Genomic DNA, 12,293 nt, shown 5'->3' on the forward strand with positions numbered 1-12,293 from the left:
CCTTCCTTCTTTCCTTCCTTCCTTCTTTCTCTACCTTATTTAATCAGCACGATCTTGGGTGGGTTTCTTTTCTCTCTGTGCCTCAGTTTCCTCATCTGGGAAATGAGGATCGTAGTAAGATCTGCCTCATAGGGCTGTCGTGAGGATTAGTTGGGCAAATCCGTGAAAGACGCAGTGCCCAGCATGTGGTAGCTGCTGGTTTGGTGTCCGGGCCCCGAGTGTTCACAGCCCCTCACCGAGCGCCTGTTTTGAGAGGCGTTTGGTGGCGAGGTGTGTGTTTTAGAACCACACGGCCCTAGTTTAAGTCCAGCTCTGCCGGCTTCTAGCCGTGTGGCCTTGAACAAGCCTGTAACTTCCTGGTGCCTTGGCTCCCGCATCTGGCCCGTGGGGATGACGACAGGCCCTAACTCACAGGGTCGCTGTGGGGAGTAAATGAGTTAATACGTGTACACGGTGCTAGGAACAGAGCCCAACGCGTATTACAGCAGGTGCTGTGGGCGCGGGAGCATCATTGTTATTACCTCCTGGGCTCCTGTGCCCAGATCTGGGCTTCCCCACCCCGGCCAGGTGTCATCGTCACCAGGGGAGCCGTTTGACAAATGCAGACTCCTGGGTTCCAGCCCAGATGGACTGACCTGGAAACCGTGGGATAGGGGCCCAGCGGAGTGTTTTTAACACGCTTGCTCCTGCTTCTGCTGCGCGTGGGTGTCGGGCTGCTTTGCACAGTTGAGCAGGTTGCTCTCCATCCAAGGATTCGTGGCCAATGGGACAGGTGGGGGCTGACACTCAACTTGTGCTTCGCCGGCCGAGCTACCTGCCCTGTCTGGAGACTGAGTCGGCCTGGTGGGGCTGCCTTGGACGGCCTCTTCCCGTTCATTGTGCCTGGTCATTCACTCACTGGTTCATTGGTTTTCAAACTGTTTTCAGCCATCCCAACGGGCTCTTAGGAAGGCTGGCAGTAAATCCCACAGATAACAGCCAGGCCCTGCTGGCGGAGAGGGGGCGGGGCTGGGGTGGGATGCGAGGAGCTGTTCCAGCCTCGGACCAGAGGGTGGTATGGTGGAGAAGGGAACGAGCGAGCACAGCTTGGGGACCTCACGGGGCTGGGGTCCGGGATGCAGCGGGGAGGAGTGAGGCCCCGGAGGGCAGGTGGCCAGGGCCTCGAATGCCCAGGTCAAGAGCTTTGTCTTTAGGGCAGCAGGAGCCATGGAAAGGTTGTGAGCATGGCGGGAGTGCCGCCCTTCAGGTTCTGAAGGGCCCAGTTGACAACCCAGTTCACTGGTTAATTTAGCGCATCCGTTAACCGTCCCCACCCCCCACCCCACCCCCGGCCTCGATTCAGCTGCGCCTCCCCGTGCACGCGTGTTCCCTCCTGCGTGTCACTCACTCCGAGCTCTCCTCTCGGGCTCCTCTCCCCGTCCTCAAGGCCCTGTCCCCACCTGCTCCCTTGATGTCCCCACTGAGCTCAGTCTTCTCCGAGTCCCTCTCACCTCCCAGACTCCCCTCTTGGGACAGGTGCCCAGATCAGACACCCAGAAGACTGGTTTTGTGGCAGGACGCCCCTCTTTCTTCACCCTCCAAGAGCTCTTCCACGTCTGTGGTTTCCACAGATAGCTCCCCTCCATCTGCTAGATTGGGGTGCTCTGTGCTCAGCCTGCAGCAGCCACCTCAGCCGGGTGGAGCGCAGCGTCTCCCCCACACCCACCTCTCCTTTGGTTCTCCGTCTGTTTATGGCCTTGTTGTCCCTCAAGTCACCGGCTAGAACCCCGGAAGTCGCCCTCGCCCTGCCTCCCGACCTGTCAGTCCCCAGCCTCGTCCTTCTTGCCGCTGAGTCTGTGCCATGGCCTCCCCTCTGGCCCAGCCCCTTCCTCCTTCCCGGCCTCCAGCCCATCCCCCGGGAATTAGGCTGGCCCTGTTCTCCCACGCCCCAACCTCAGAGACCCCGCTTCCCACTTCACTTGACACAGTTCTGCGCTTCGGCTCCACCAAAATAGCCTGGCAGCGCCTCCTCGCTCTGCTTCCCTTCCCTTCCCTCCCTTCGCGTGTCCTCCAGAAACGCTCCTCTCCCTCGTTGGCCTGACCCAGCCCGTGTCCCCCAACCCTCAGCTCGGAGGCTCAGAAATCCTTCCCGATTTCTGGGGCTGGGCGGTGCTCCCGTGGGCTCCTGCCATGCCTGACTCACTGTGGCCCCTTGACCCAGCACAGACTAGGCCTTGGGGGGAGGGGACGGAGGCCCCTGAGACACATCGGAGGTCCCGCCCTGGAGGGAGCAGGGTGGGGCACGCTGTCAGACCTCCATGTGCCTGAAGACACAGCTGTTCATCCGTGGGAGACGATGTCCTTCCTGAACGGGGACCATGAGGCAGTGAGGGTTTTCCAAGAACGGGCCAAGGCTGGCATGGCTTGTCCAAAGCCCAGAGGCCTGAGAACAGGGCGCACTCAGGGCGGCGGTCAGGGTAAAGTGGCTCGTTCAGCATGGGCTGCATTCAGAGGGCAGAGTCGGGGGCCAGTGGGAGAAATCTTTAGGGACCAGTCCCCGCAGGGCCTTGGTTCCAGGCCACGGAGCTTGGACTCTCTGATGGCACTGGGGAGCCACGGGAAGGCTCCGAGCAGGAGCGGAGCAGGGCCAGCTCTGGCGCTGTGTGGGGACAGACTGAGCCAAGGATTGAGGCTGGAGTGTGACCTAGGCGGGTCGGAGAGGAGGGGACAGGGCAGAGAGAGGCAGGGCCAGGGGACGAGGCTGGGGACTGACAGGCAGGTGAGGAGGGAGCGAGGACGCTGCCAGGGGTCTGGCCTGTGACTGGGTAGATGGGAACGTTGCCCCAGATATGGACCTTGTGGGGGAGGGAGGAGTGGGCTGGGGCGTTAGACGGGGGACACCCTGCACTCGGTATGGGCCATGATGACTGTTGACAGGAACTCGCAGGTGGCAGGTGGTGAGCCACCCCCGGGGAGAGGCCTGATCTCATCCGCGTGCCGTGGAGTGGCGTGACCTGCTCATTGGACCCATGCAGATTCGACGCCATCCGCTCGGCAGAAGCAGACACAAAACCCAGTTTGTTTTCACATGAGATGGTCCCGAACGTGTCTGCCTCTCGCCTGCGGCTGTAAGAATGGCGATTGGTTCCTGCACACGGCTGTGCCATCTGTACCGTGCGGGCCATTTCAGGGGTGTCTCGGGGATGCAATGGCTTCAGAGGCCAGCACTTGAGGGCGGGACATATTTGCCTTTAAAAGGCGGCACACACCGCACCCGGGGTGTGGATGGGTACTCGGTAGTAGCTAATGTTTAAATGTCATGATGCCAGGCTCTTTGCCAAGGGTTTCGTTAAACGTGTATGGACTTCCTGTCACCTACCTCCTATTTAGGTGTTAGAGACCTTGTCACAGCCAGCAGGGATTGGCTCCCAAGTCCCAGAGGCTCATTCTAAGCTCATTTTATGAACGAATGGAGGAATCTGTACAGCGGTTTTTAGTATGAGCCCCCGGGGGTCACTGGTTCCCTCCTTAGGGACACCAAGGATGGGAGAGAGGTCCAGGCCAGGAGAGAGCCACAGGTGGGGGAAGGGGTTAGCGAACAGACAGCGGGCCCCAGACCTGCCCCTCACCCCTTCTTCCCTCAAAGTGGCTTTTCACGCATTTATTGTCTAATCTCTTTATGATTTGATATATTTTAAACCTTTTTTTAATGATCGAAAAGTTCAAACAAATACAGAAATAGAATAGTGGGATGAGCTCCCACATAGCCTGCATACAGCATCTACCAGTCAGTCGGGTCCCACCCCCCAAGACCACCCCCCACCCCCACTGGATTGTTTGGGGGCAAATCCTGGACCTGCGAACACTTTAGTATGTGTCTAAGACATAAGGACTGAAAAAATCATTGTAACAAAAAGCTCCAGGTCCAAAGCCCCTATCCTCTGGAAATCTTGCGTGGCTCGGAGGTGCAAACCAGCATAGCGGCTGCAAAATATTGTGGGTGGCCTGGGAGTCACTGGGGCAGAGAGCATACGGGTTAAAAATACAAAACGCCGGGCCTCACTCCTGGGGACCTGAACTGAAGAGGCCTGGGGACAGCCAGGGCGTCCAGGAAGGGCGGTCCCGGCGTGAGTGACGCAGGAGGGGTGGGCGTACGGGGCGCTGCTCCTCCGGGGCGCCAAGACCCCGCGTGTCCCGCCTGCAGATGTTCGGGCAGCGGCGCAGCGTGCAGGCGCTGGAGCTGGCGCACATGCTCTACTACCGGAGCACGTCCAACAACTCGGAGCTGCTCAGCGCCCTGGCGCTGCGGGCGCAGGACGAACACGTCAAGGAAGCGCTGCTGGCGCACAGCTTCCTGGCCCGGCGGCCCCCCGGTGCGCAGGGCCCTCCCGAAGGTAGGCGTGGGCCTGGGCCCCCGCGCCTTGGTGGCCCTGTCCCGTCCCATCCGTCCCATCTGTCGGGCCCCGCCTGGAACAAATTCAGGCGGGCTCTACAGGGTCGAGACTCCCCTCAGTCCCCAGTGGCCCTGCCCCAGTGAGATGCCATCGGCGCGCTGCCCGCCCCCTTCTCCCGGCTCGCTCTAGTGAACCTGACCTATTTCCAAGGCGGCCCTGGCCTTAGCAGATGGGACCCCAGATTACTGTCTTGGTAGATGTGCTCGGCTGGGGTGGCCTCCCTTTCCAGACCTGAGCCTCGGTAGGGGCTCAGATCAGGCTACTGTTATGCTGGGCCCTTTGACGCCCCTTCCGATATGTGAGCCCACACTTTCCCTGTGGGAGACCCTTGTCCCTTCCCTGCGTAAGCCCCAGGAGGTCCCTCCCCAACAGGAGCCCGTACCCGTCCTGGCTTGTCCCCAGATGAGCACCCCAGAGCGAGCCTCCCAGGCCCGTCACACTCCTCCTAGCCTCAATATACCCCTCCCAAGTCTTTGCCCAAACCCAGGCCCCTCCGTCCTTCCCTGTCCCTCTGACCTCCTCACGACACCTGCCTCTCCCTCTGCAGAGACCTCCCGGTGGCTCCAGTCAGAGGTGGAGAACTGGCTCCTAGCCCAGTCAGGCTGTGAGGTGGCCTTCAACGGAACTCGGGCCCTGGGCCACCTGCAGTCCCTGACTCCCAGCGTCGGGATGTACCCGCCCCTGGGGTTCCCCAAAGTAGACCCATCCGCTACAGTCACTTCCCCTGAGGCCGCACCTAGCAGTGACAACCCCTGACACAAACCTCTCAGCCCAGCCCCGCCCAGCCACCTGGTTAGGAACTAAGCCCCGCCTCCTCTATGACAAGCTGTCGATGAGGGAAACTTCGCTTTGCAGCTCCCCAATTTCCAATGATATGCAATCACGTGGCACTTAAAGCCACCAATGGAGACAGGCTGCATTTGCTAGCCCCACCCTTTCCGATGAACAGCCAATCAAAGCTTTATGGTTCTCTTCCATCGCTCGAGTCCTGCGCCCGCTGTAAACACCCGAACGTGCTTTGGCTGAGGAGGGAGTGTCAGCCAATCACCGCTGTTCAGTGCTACCAACCACCTGGCACAGTCCTTAAGCTGTGCCCTCCCGAGGCTATATATCATTGTCTTTTTAGTCAGCTCCGGGCAAAGTGCCCATCATGTTCCCCAAGGCAGAGCCCCAGCCTGCAGCCAATGAGAGCCCTCTACCCCAGCTCTCTGGCAAACTGCCAATGAGTTTCTGGACACTGTCAACCGTGGGCAGCCAGTTGTCGCTGCATAGCAGCAACCAATCAGAATTTCTAAAGGAAATCTGATCTATCAGCTGCCACTACTCTCAGGCAGGCCATCTGGTCCAACTGCTGACGGGCTTGTCCAGGCTGAAAGAGTCGGGAGCCTTTTGCCAGGCAGGAAGCTGTGGGCCAAGAGGAACCGGAGGTCATCCTCACCCCGAGAGACACTTCCACGTAGGCCCCGACGACCTCACGTGCCTTCCCTGCCCAGGTCCCTCACACTTTCAGCAAAACTACCTCGGTCTGGATCTCCACTCCAGCAGCGGCCTGTGCAATATTTATTGGTCTATGAATCCCCCCTCCCCTCTCCCGACGGAATAAATTATCTTTAATAAATCTGGACGAGTGGCCTCGTTTGCAAAGGTTGGAGGGAAAGAAAGCATCAGCATCTCGGAAAGAAGAGATTCGGGGTCTTGGAGGAATGCGTCGCAGTGGGTCCCAGGCAGAGAAAGCTATAATCCTAGAGAGAGACTGGGCTCGTCGTTTGAGAGCTAGAGTGGCTTTGAGTCACAGAAGGGGATCTTAGAGAAGAGCGGTCCTGGTTCCCAGAAAGACTGAGCCTTCCGAACACGGGAGGGAGGGTGGCCACGGGCGGCTGCGCAGGCCGGTTACTGCGCAGGCGGGTTCTGCGCAAAGGCGCACAGCCCGGGGTGGGTGACTATAAAGTCCAGCCTCCCCTCCCCACTCCCCATGTGGGGCTGGAGAAGGGGCGGGGTGGCATCTAAGTTTTACTAAGGTGTAGATGGGCTAGAAACAGTATTTGGGGAGGAGAGGAAAGAAGGAGGGGTGGGTGGGAATGAAGAAAGGCTGGGTTCTCAGGGAATCGGAACAGCGTCTTCCTTAAGAAAGAGCGAGAAAGAGACCAACAATCTAGAACACACACACCCTGCCTGGTTGAAGCGGGTGTGGGGAGACAGACAGACAGACAGACAGAGACGGAGGAAGGGAGAGAGAGAATATGGCTCTTGCACAGGGAAAGAACCCCGACTCCTGGTTCTCCAGCCTGGCGGAATCGAGACACTTGAGACGAGAGGGCCCCAGGACCTCAGGTCTGTGTAAGGGAAAGGCGGCTGGGCCCCCGGGCTCCTGTGTCCGCGTTTAGAAGGGACTGGGGGGCCTAGAGCTGGACATTCTACAGGCGGAGCTGCGGGTGGTGGGGGCGGCCCCAGGTTCGGATCAGACGTGAGCCGCTGAGTCTCAGGAGGAGGAAGGAAGGAGGCAAAGGCGGACCAAGCGGTTAAACGGTTTTATTTTCTGGAGGCGGGGAGAGGCGGAGGGGCCGGGGGCGAGCAGGGGTGGCCAGGCGACGCGCAGCGCTCACTCCCGCTTCCGCAGGTGGATGTAGATGATGCCGCTGGCCAGGGCCAGAGGGAAGGCCACCCAGGCCAGGGCAAAGCAGTAACCGAAGCTGCCCCCTCGCGGATGCTTAGCCAGGATCTCCTCTGCGTGGATGGCGTAGATCAGCGCCCCGGTAAACACCGCCACACCTGTGGGCGACGGGAACCACGGGTCACTCCGTACCCTCAAGAAGACTGCAGTTCCCAGCAACCCATGGGGCAAAGAAGCCGCCAGAGGGCGAGCGAGCAGCACCGCTGCCTGCTGGGGGTTGTGGTTCGCTTCCCCCAGCGCCCTGCAACCAGGCTACTGCAGACTGGCCTTGAGAACTTAATCTCCGGGTCCCCTTTACTCATCCATAAAATGGGACGATAATGTCTACTCATCCATCCATCCATTCAAAGAATATTTTTGAGTGTCTTTCTACAAGCCAAGCACGCAAAAAAAAAAAAATGAATTAATAAAACGAGAGGGTCTTTGCAGGAACCCAGGAAGATCATGTTTCCCAGACAGTGGACTATGATGAACTTAGACCTTGGTGCGTGAAGTCAAAAAATTAAAAAGTACATAAAACTCCGTCAGGTGTCTGATACAGAGTGGGTCCACCAGAAACAGCAGCTGGCTGCCATTATCATGATATTTCGATTCAGAGTTCTTTCCTGGGGTATTAATTAACCATCTAGTCCCCGCCCCGCTTCCCGCCGTCCCTGGGGTTTAAATTACTTGCCCACACCACCTTCCTCAGCCCTGGCTCCTTGAAGCCCCAAGTGCCAGCTCCCCCAAGACTGAGACACAAACCGCCACCAGCTCACTGAGAACTACAACGCCCTGAGGCAGAGAGGTGCCATGGAGGCACCTCCGGTGGTCCTTGGGCTGTGGAGAACTGTTTTCTCCTGCCAGATGTCCATTCTCAGGAGTCCCAGCATGCTGACAGGTCCCCTCCCTTCCCTTCAACTCCCAGGGAACAGTGCTCACTAGTGCAAAGCTGGCAGAAGCCAGTGGCATAGAACAGCCCTCCTCTCCGCATGGTGTAGAGCTGGAACATGAACAGGATGAAGGACAGACAGCAGAGGATGAGGGAAAGCACCATGAGGACCTGTACCGCTTTCAGCCAGCCTGCAAGGAGGAGGAAACAGAGGCGGAAGTCACATCAGGTCCAGAGTCCCGGCTCCACCTGCTTACTCAATGAATCGCCTGCAACACCCCCCTGCCATTTAGAGCCACATATGTTTGGATACCTAGGAGTATCAGGGATATGGACCTTGATGCCTGTGACTTCGCTAAATTCCCTTATCAGTTCTAGAGGCTGCTTTGAAGATTCTTTAGGATTTTCTACATGGGACAGAGATATCTTTACTTCTTTTTTCATATTTGTGGTTTTTATTTCTTTTTCTTGCCTCATTGCATTGGCCGCCTCCAGTATGACACTGAATAGTAGTGGTGAGAATAGAAATTCTTGCTTCTCTCAGGAGAAATGCATTTCATCCTTCACCTTCTTTCGTTTAGAAATTGCGAGGGATGCAGCTCCACCCCTTTAGAACTCAGATGCATCCGTCATTCCCGCCCCGCCCCCCCTTCAGAACCTTGGAAGGTTCCAGCCCCACCCTCTTGGAACTTGGACGAACTGGTCCCAGCCATCCATTTGGAACACCAGTCCCATCTCCTTAGAACTCTGGATACATAATCCTATCTTCTCAGAATCTCGGGAGCTTTCTCCCCCATTTCTTAAATCTATGGCATGTGGCCTCCACTCTTTCTGAATCACAAGAGAGGAGGGCTTTTAGCTCATCCTCTTTAGAACATGAGCACGTTGCCCCCTACCGCTGAGTTAGGCAGGTCATACATCAGTCCCACTCACTGATGGGACCCAGAGCCACCCACTCAAACCTTGGCCGATTCTCAATCCTCAGTCCCAGGAAGAGACTTGGGGTTACCCCTCCCCTCTGCAGACCAGTCCCCATCGCCCCTCACCATTCTCGCTGACGTTACTGCAGGCCCACGTTTTGTTGTCATTGATCCACGTGCAGTCATACCAGAGATTCAGGGACTCCTTCCCCGGGAGGGTCCACCAGGACTGGGATGGACAGAGAAACAAGGGTAGGGATAGGAAAGGCAAGTGGGAGGGGTCAGGGAGTCAGTGGGAAGGGTTAGGAAAAGGGCGAGGTGCCGGCAAGGGGCCGATCTGGGGAAAGCAGGGATTTAGTAGGAAATAGGGGGCGGCGGGGAGGTCAGAGGAAAGAGCAGGGTGGAGGCATCAGGGGCCGAGCTCAGATGGGCAGATGCTAGGGAAAGGGGGCGGGGCCAGAGCGACTGTAGAGGAGGGCGTGGCAGGAGGCTGCAGAAGGGCGGGAGGCTGCTGCTCTGAGCAGGCTTACCTTGTCCAAAGTGGCCACAAAAAGCAGGATGAGAATGAGGATGTGAAGGGCAGAGACCACCAGCAGGAGGAGTGACATGGCTGCGGTGGAAGCCTGGGGTAGGGGACGACGGGAGATGGTCGTTTCAAGAGGTTGGCACAGGGGCAGCTGAGATGCCCCGATGATGATCGAGAGAAGGGGGCTGAGTCCAGACTCCCGAGTTTGAGGGAGGAGGGGCTGGGGGCCCAACTCCTGAATCTCTCAGGGGCTGGAGAGGGCCAGGGATGGACTCGGGTCCAGGAATGTATAGGACCAGCAAGGTGGCCCTTGGTCCCCTCAGAGCCCTGTCCCTGGGTGCATATGGACCAAGATCTGAAAATTCAAGTTGACACCCTTCCAAATTCTTCAGAAGCTGCCTGCTGTCGGTCCCCAGAGATAGGCATCCTTGACTCACCCCACCCCTCTCTTGGGGTAGGAGAAGGAGGGTGACTGGGTGAGTCATGGGTGACTCATCCCACTCTCCTGCCTGTTAAGTGTCAGGGAAACCCCAGCCCCTGGCTGTGCCCACGAGGTCCCCGCCCCACCCTACTTCCAGACTGGCGGCTGCCGAGCATCCTGTGGGGAAAACGCACGGGATCCATACTGAGGGGAGTGAGGCCTGAGAAGGAGGAGCCGGCCTCCCACGACCCTTCAGTGACCAGAAGGGGAGGGGGCCCCGAGGTTCCCCCGACTTGGGGTGTTCTCATGCAAAGCCCTGACCCCAGGGTCCTCAGGGGAGAGTGGACAGCCGTGGGGGAAAACGGCAGGAAGTTTTCAGGTGGAGGGCTCTGCTGAAAACACCCCCGATCCTTGCCCGGCCCCACCCCTTCCTGGATCCCCACCCCGAGTGCTAAGAGATCACTTCTGAAATTACGAGGATTTCCATGGGGGTGTACTAGAGACAGCCAGACAGCTGCGCTCGCAAGTAAATAAAGAAATCCCAGTCCGGATAACGGACTGGAAACTTACCGAGAGCGGCGGAAAAAGTCAGAGTTGGAGTGTGTCCCTCGCTCGGGCCTCCGTGCCCCGCCCTTTTCCTCCCTCCTTCCACCCTCTCGAGGCGCCCGCCTCCCTCGCCGCCTTCCCTCCTCCCGCGCACTGCCCCTTGGCTCTCTCGGTCCTTCTCCCCACCAATCCCCAAACCCTTTTTCTCTTCTCTCTCCTGGTCTCTTGCTCTGCTTCTCAATATATACTGACCCTGTTATATACCCACCCGCGCCGCACCCAGCTGAGGTCGGCAGCCAGGGGGAGGGCCCAGGAGCTGGGGTTCTTCATTCTCTGAGCCTCCGCCCACGGCCCCCAGACAAGCCTATTCCCCCTGAGGTGGAGATGAGAGAGAAGTCCTTGGAGGGGAGCGCGAACCTTGCGGTGGGGCAAGCGTCAGGGGGTGAGAGGGCCAGATTCTCGGGCCTGGGACCTGGGACCGGATGTCTGCTTTCCTCGATGGGGCTTGGGACTCGGATGGATGGGAGCAGGAGAGAGGATGCCAGACTCCGGCTGCGTGGAGTGGGCTGAGGGCGCGGCAGGGATCAGGGGGTGGGAAATGGGGAAGGAGGGACTCTGGAAGGGCGCAGGAGGTGAAAGGGAAGAATCCCAGGGCCACCGGCTCCTGCCTGAGGGACCTTGACCAATTATGTCGACTCTCTGGGCCTTGGTTTTTTAACCTGTGAGGTGGGTATAATGATAATAATAATAACAATAATAATAATAATACTGACGATATACTAATACTGATCGTAAGTCTGATACTTATCCTAAATGAATTAGGTGATGCCCCCACACTAACACACCTAGCACATTCATTCCTTTCTTCATCGAACATTTATTGAGCATCTGTTAACCAGATTTAATAATAAAGAAAATCAAAAACTGTTACCGTGGAGGTGGCCTTCCTAGTAGAGACAGAATACAGAGAAAACATATCGATGAGGAAGAAAAATTTCAGATAGTGTTAAATGTTTGAAGGAAACGAGAGACTGGTGGAGATGACTGGGGAGGACCCTGGTCATCTAAACAGGGTGATCAGGCAAGCTGAGGTGACATCCGTGCTGAGACCCAAAGGTAGGAGCCATCTGAATGCGGTGGGTGGGGGACAGGGAACGTGGCGGGCAGGGAGGGAAGAGGAAGTGCAAAGACTCTTGAGAACAAGCTTAGTTGTTTGGGGAGCAGACAGAAGGGCTGGGGTGGCTGGTATCTGGGGAGCAAGAGGGAGTGGTAGGAAGGGAAATCAGAGGGTCCTTGGAGACTAGGGGAGTTTGGACTTTATTCCGAGTGCAGTGGGAAGCATTTAAAACCATGGGAAGGTTTAATACAGAAGTGCAATACCAGAGACTTAATGTTAGCTATTATTATCAATAATTCTTGAGTCATCGAATTAGGGTGTGGGGGGATGATAACTACTATATATGAGGGCCTCTCGGAAGGGCTAACTGCTGGTGAATAGTGAGGGACAGGGGACCAGGTGTCTGTGGTCCTGATCTGGAATGGAGAGCTGGCGAACTGAAGTCTTTCGTCCCTGCAAGAGGAGGGAACCGGCCCTTGGCAAGTCTCAGTATCTGATGGGGCCAGAGCTGGTGGAGGGAGAGCGGTTGGTCACGTGGCTCCCTGAGAGGATGAGGAATAGATAGTTCAGTGGCTGGGTGGGTATCGGGGGGGAAGACCTTGAAGCTGGGGTACTGGTATAGCACAGACTCTAGAAACACACTGGCTGGATTCCAATCCAAGTTGCTTTACTCATTAGCTGTGATTTTGGGCAAGTTACTAATAACCTCTCTGTGCCTCACCTCTATCTGTAAAATAGGGGAAGTAATAGTGAATTCACTGTAACCACTGCTGTGTGTGCTAGTTATA

The 12,293-nt window shown here is 57.4% G+C and overlaps 2 protein-coding genes across 5 annotated transcripts in view; one reads left to right on the forward strand and one right to left on the reverse strand.

Moving 5' to 3' along the window:
- The window catches only part of TMEM143 (transmembrane protein 143), a 17,540-nt gene extending 11,485 nt beyond the window's left edge, over positions 1–6,055 (forward strand). For all 3 annotated transcript variants that reach the window (XM_039868585.1, XM_039868586.1, XM_039868587.1), the window contains exons 7-8: positions 4,184–4,373; positions 4,981–6,055. In XM_039868585.1, the coding sequence (XP_039724519.1) occupies positions 4,184–4,373; positions 4,981–5,189 (399 nt within the window). In that variant the 3' untranslated portion in view covers positions 5,190–6,055. The remainder of the gene's footprint in view (positions 1–4,183; positions 4,374–4,980) is intronic.
- Positions 6,056–6,944: 889 nt separating this feature from the next.
- On the reverse strand, positions 6,945–10,829 carry EMP3 (epithelial membrane protein 3 (MAM blood group)). 2 transcript variants are annotated; one of them, XM_039868592.1, is made up of 5 exons: positions 10,806–10,829; positions 9,426–9,518; positions 9,022–9,124; positions 8,026–8,166; positions 6,945–7,202 (listed from the first exon to the last, which is right to left on the reverse strand). In XM_039868592.1, exons 2-5 carry the CDS (start codon positions 9,501–9,503, stop codon positions 7,033–7,035), a joined length of 492 nt encoding a protein of 163 aa, XP_039724526.1. In that variant the 5' UTR covers positions 9,504–9,518; positions 10,806–10,829; the 3' UTR covers positions 6,945–7,032. The 2 variants fall into 2 exon arrangements, with proteins under 2 accessions (XP_039724526.1, XP_039724524.1); XM_039868590.1 differs by lacking the exon at positions 10,806–10,829 and adding an exon at positions 10,413–10,592.
- Positions 10,830–12,293: the final 1,464 nt, after the last annotated feature.

The sequence above is a fragment of the Pteropus medius genome, unplaced genomic scaffold, assembly GCF_902729225.1.
Source record: "Pteropus medius unplaced genomic scaffold, Ma_sr-lr_union100, whole genome shotgun sequence".
NCBI classification, from domain to species: Eukaryota; Metazoa; Chordata; class Mammalia; order Chiroptera; family Pteropodidae; genus Pteropus; species Pteropus medius.

Excerpts from the sequence above, each read along its gene's own strand:
- EMP3 (XM_039868592.1), bottom strand. The coding sequence starts at position 9,503 with ATGTCACTCCTCCTGCTGGTGGTCTCTGCCCTTCACATCCTCATTCTC. Across the intron at positions 9,125-9,425 it reads TTGTGGCCACTTTGGACAAG|TCCTGGTGGACCCTCCCGGG; the intron begins GTAAGCCTGCTC and ends TGTCCATCCCAG. Across the intron at positions 8,167-9,021 it reads CAGTAACGTCAGCGAGAATG|GCTGGCTGAAAGCGGTACAG; the intron begins GTGAGGGGCGAT and ends TCCTCCTTGCAG.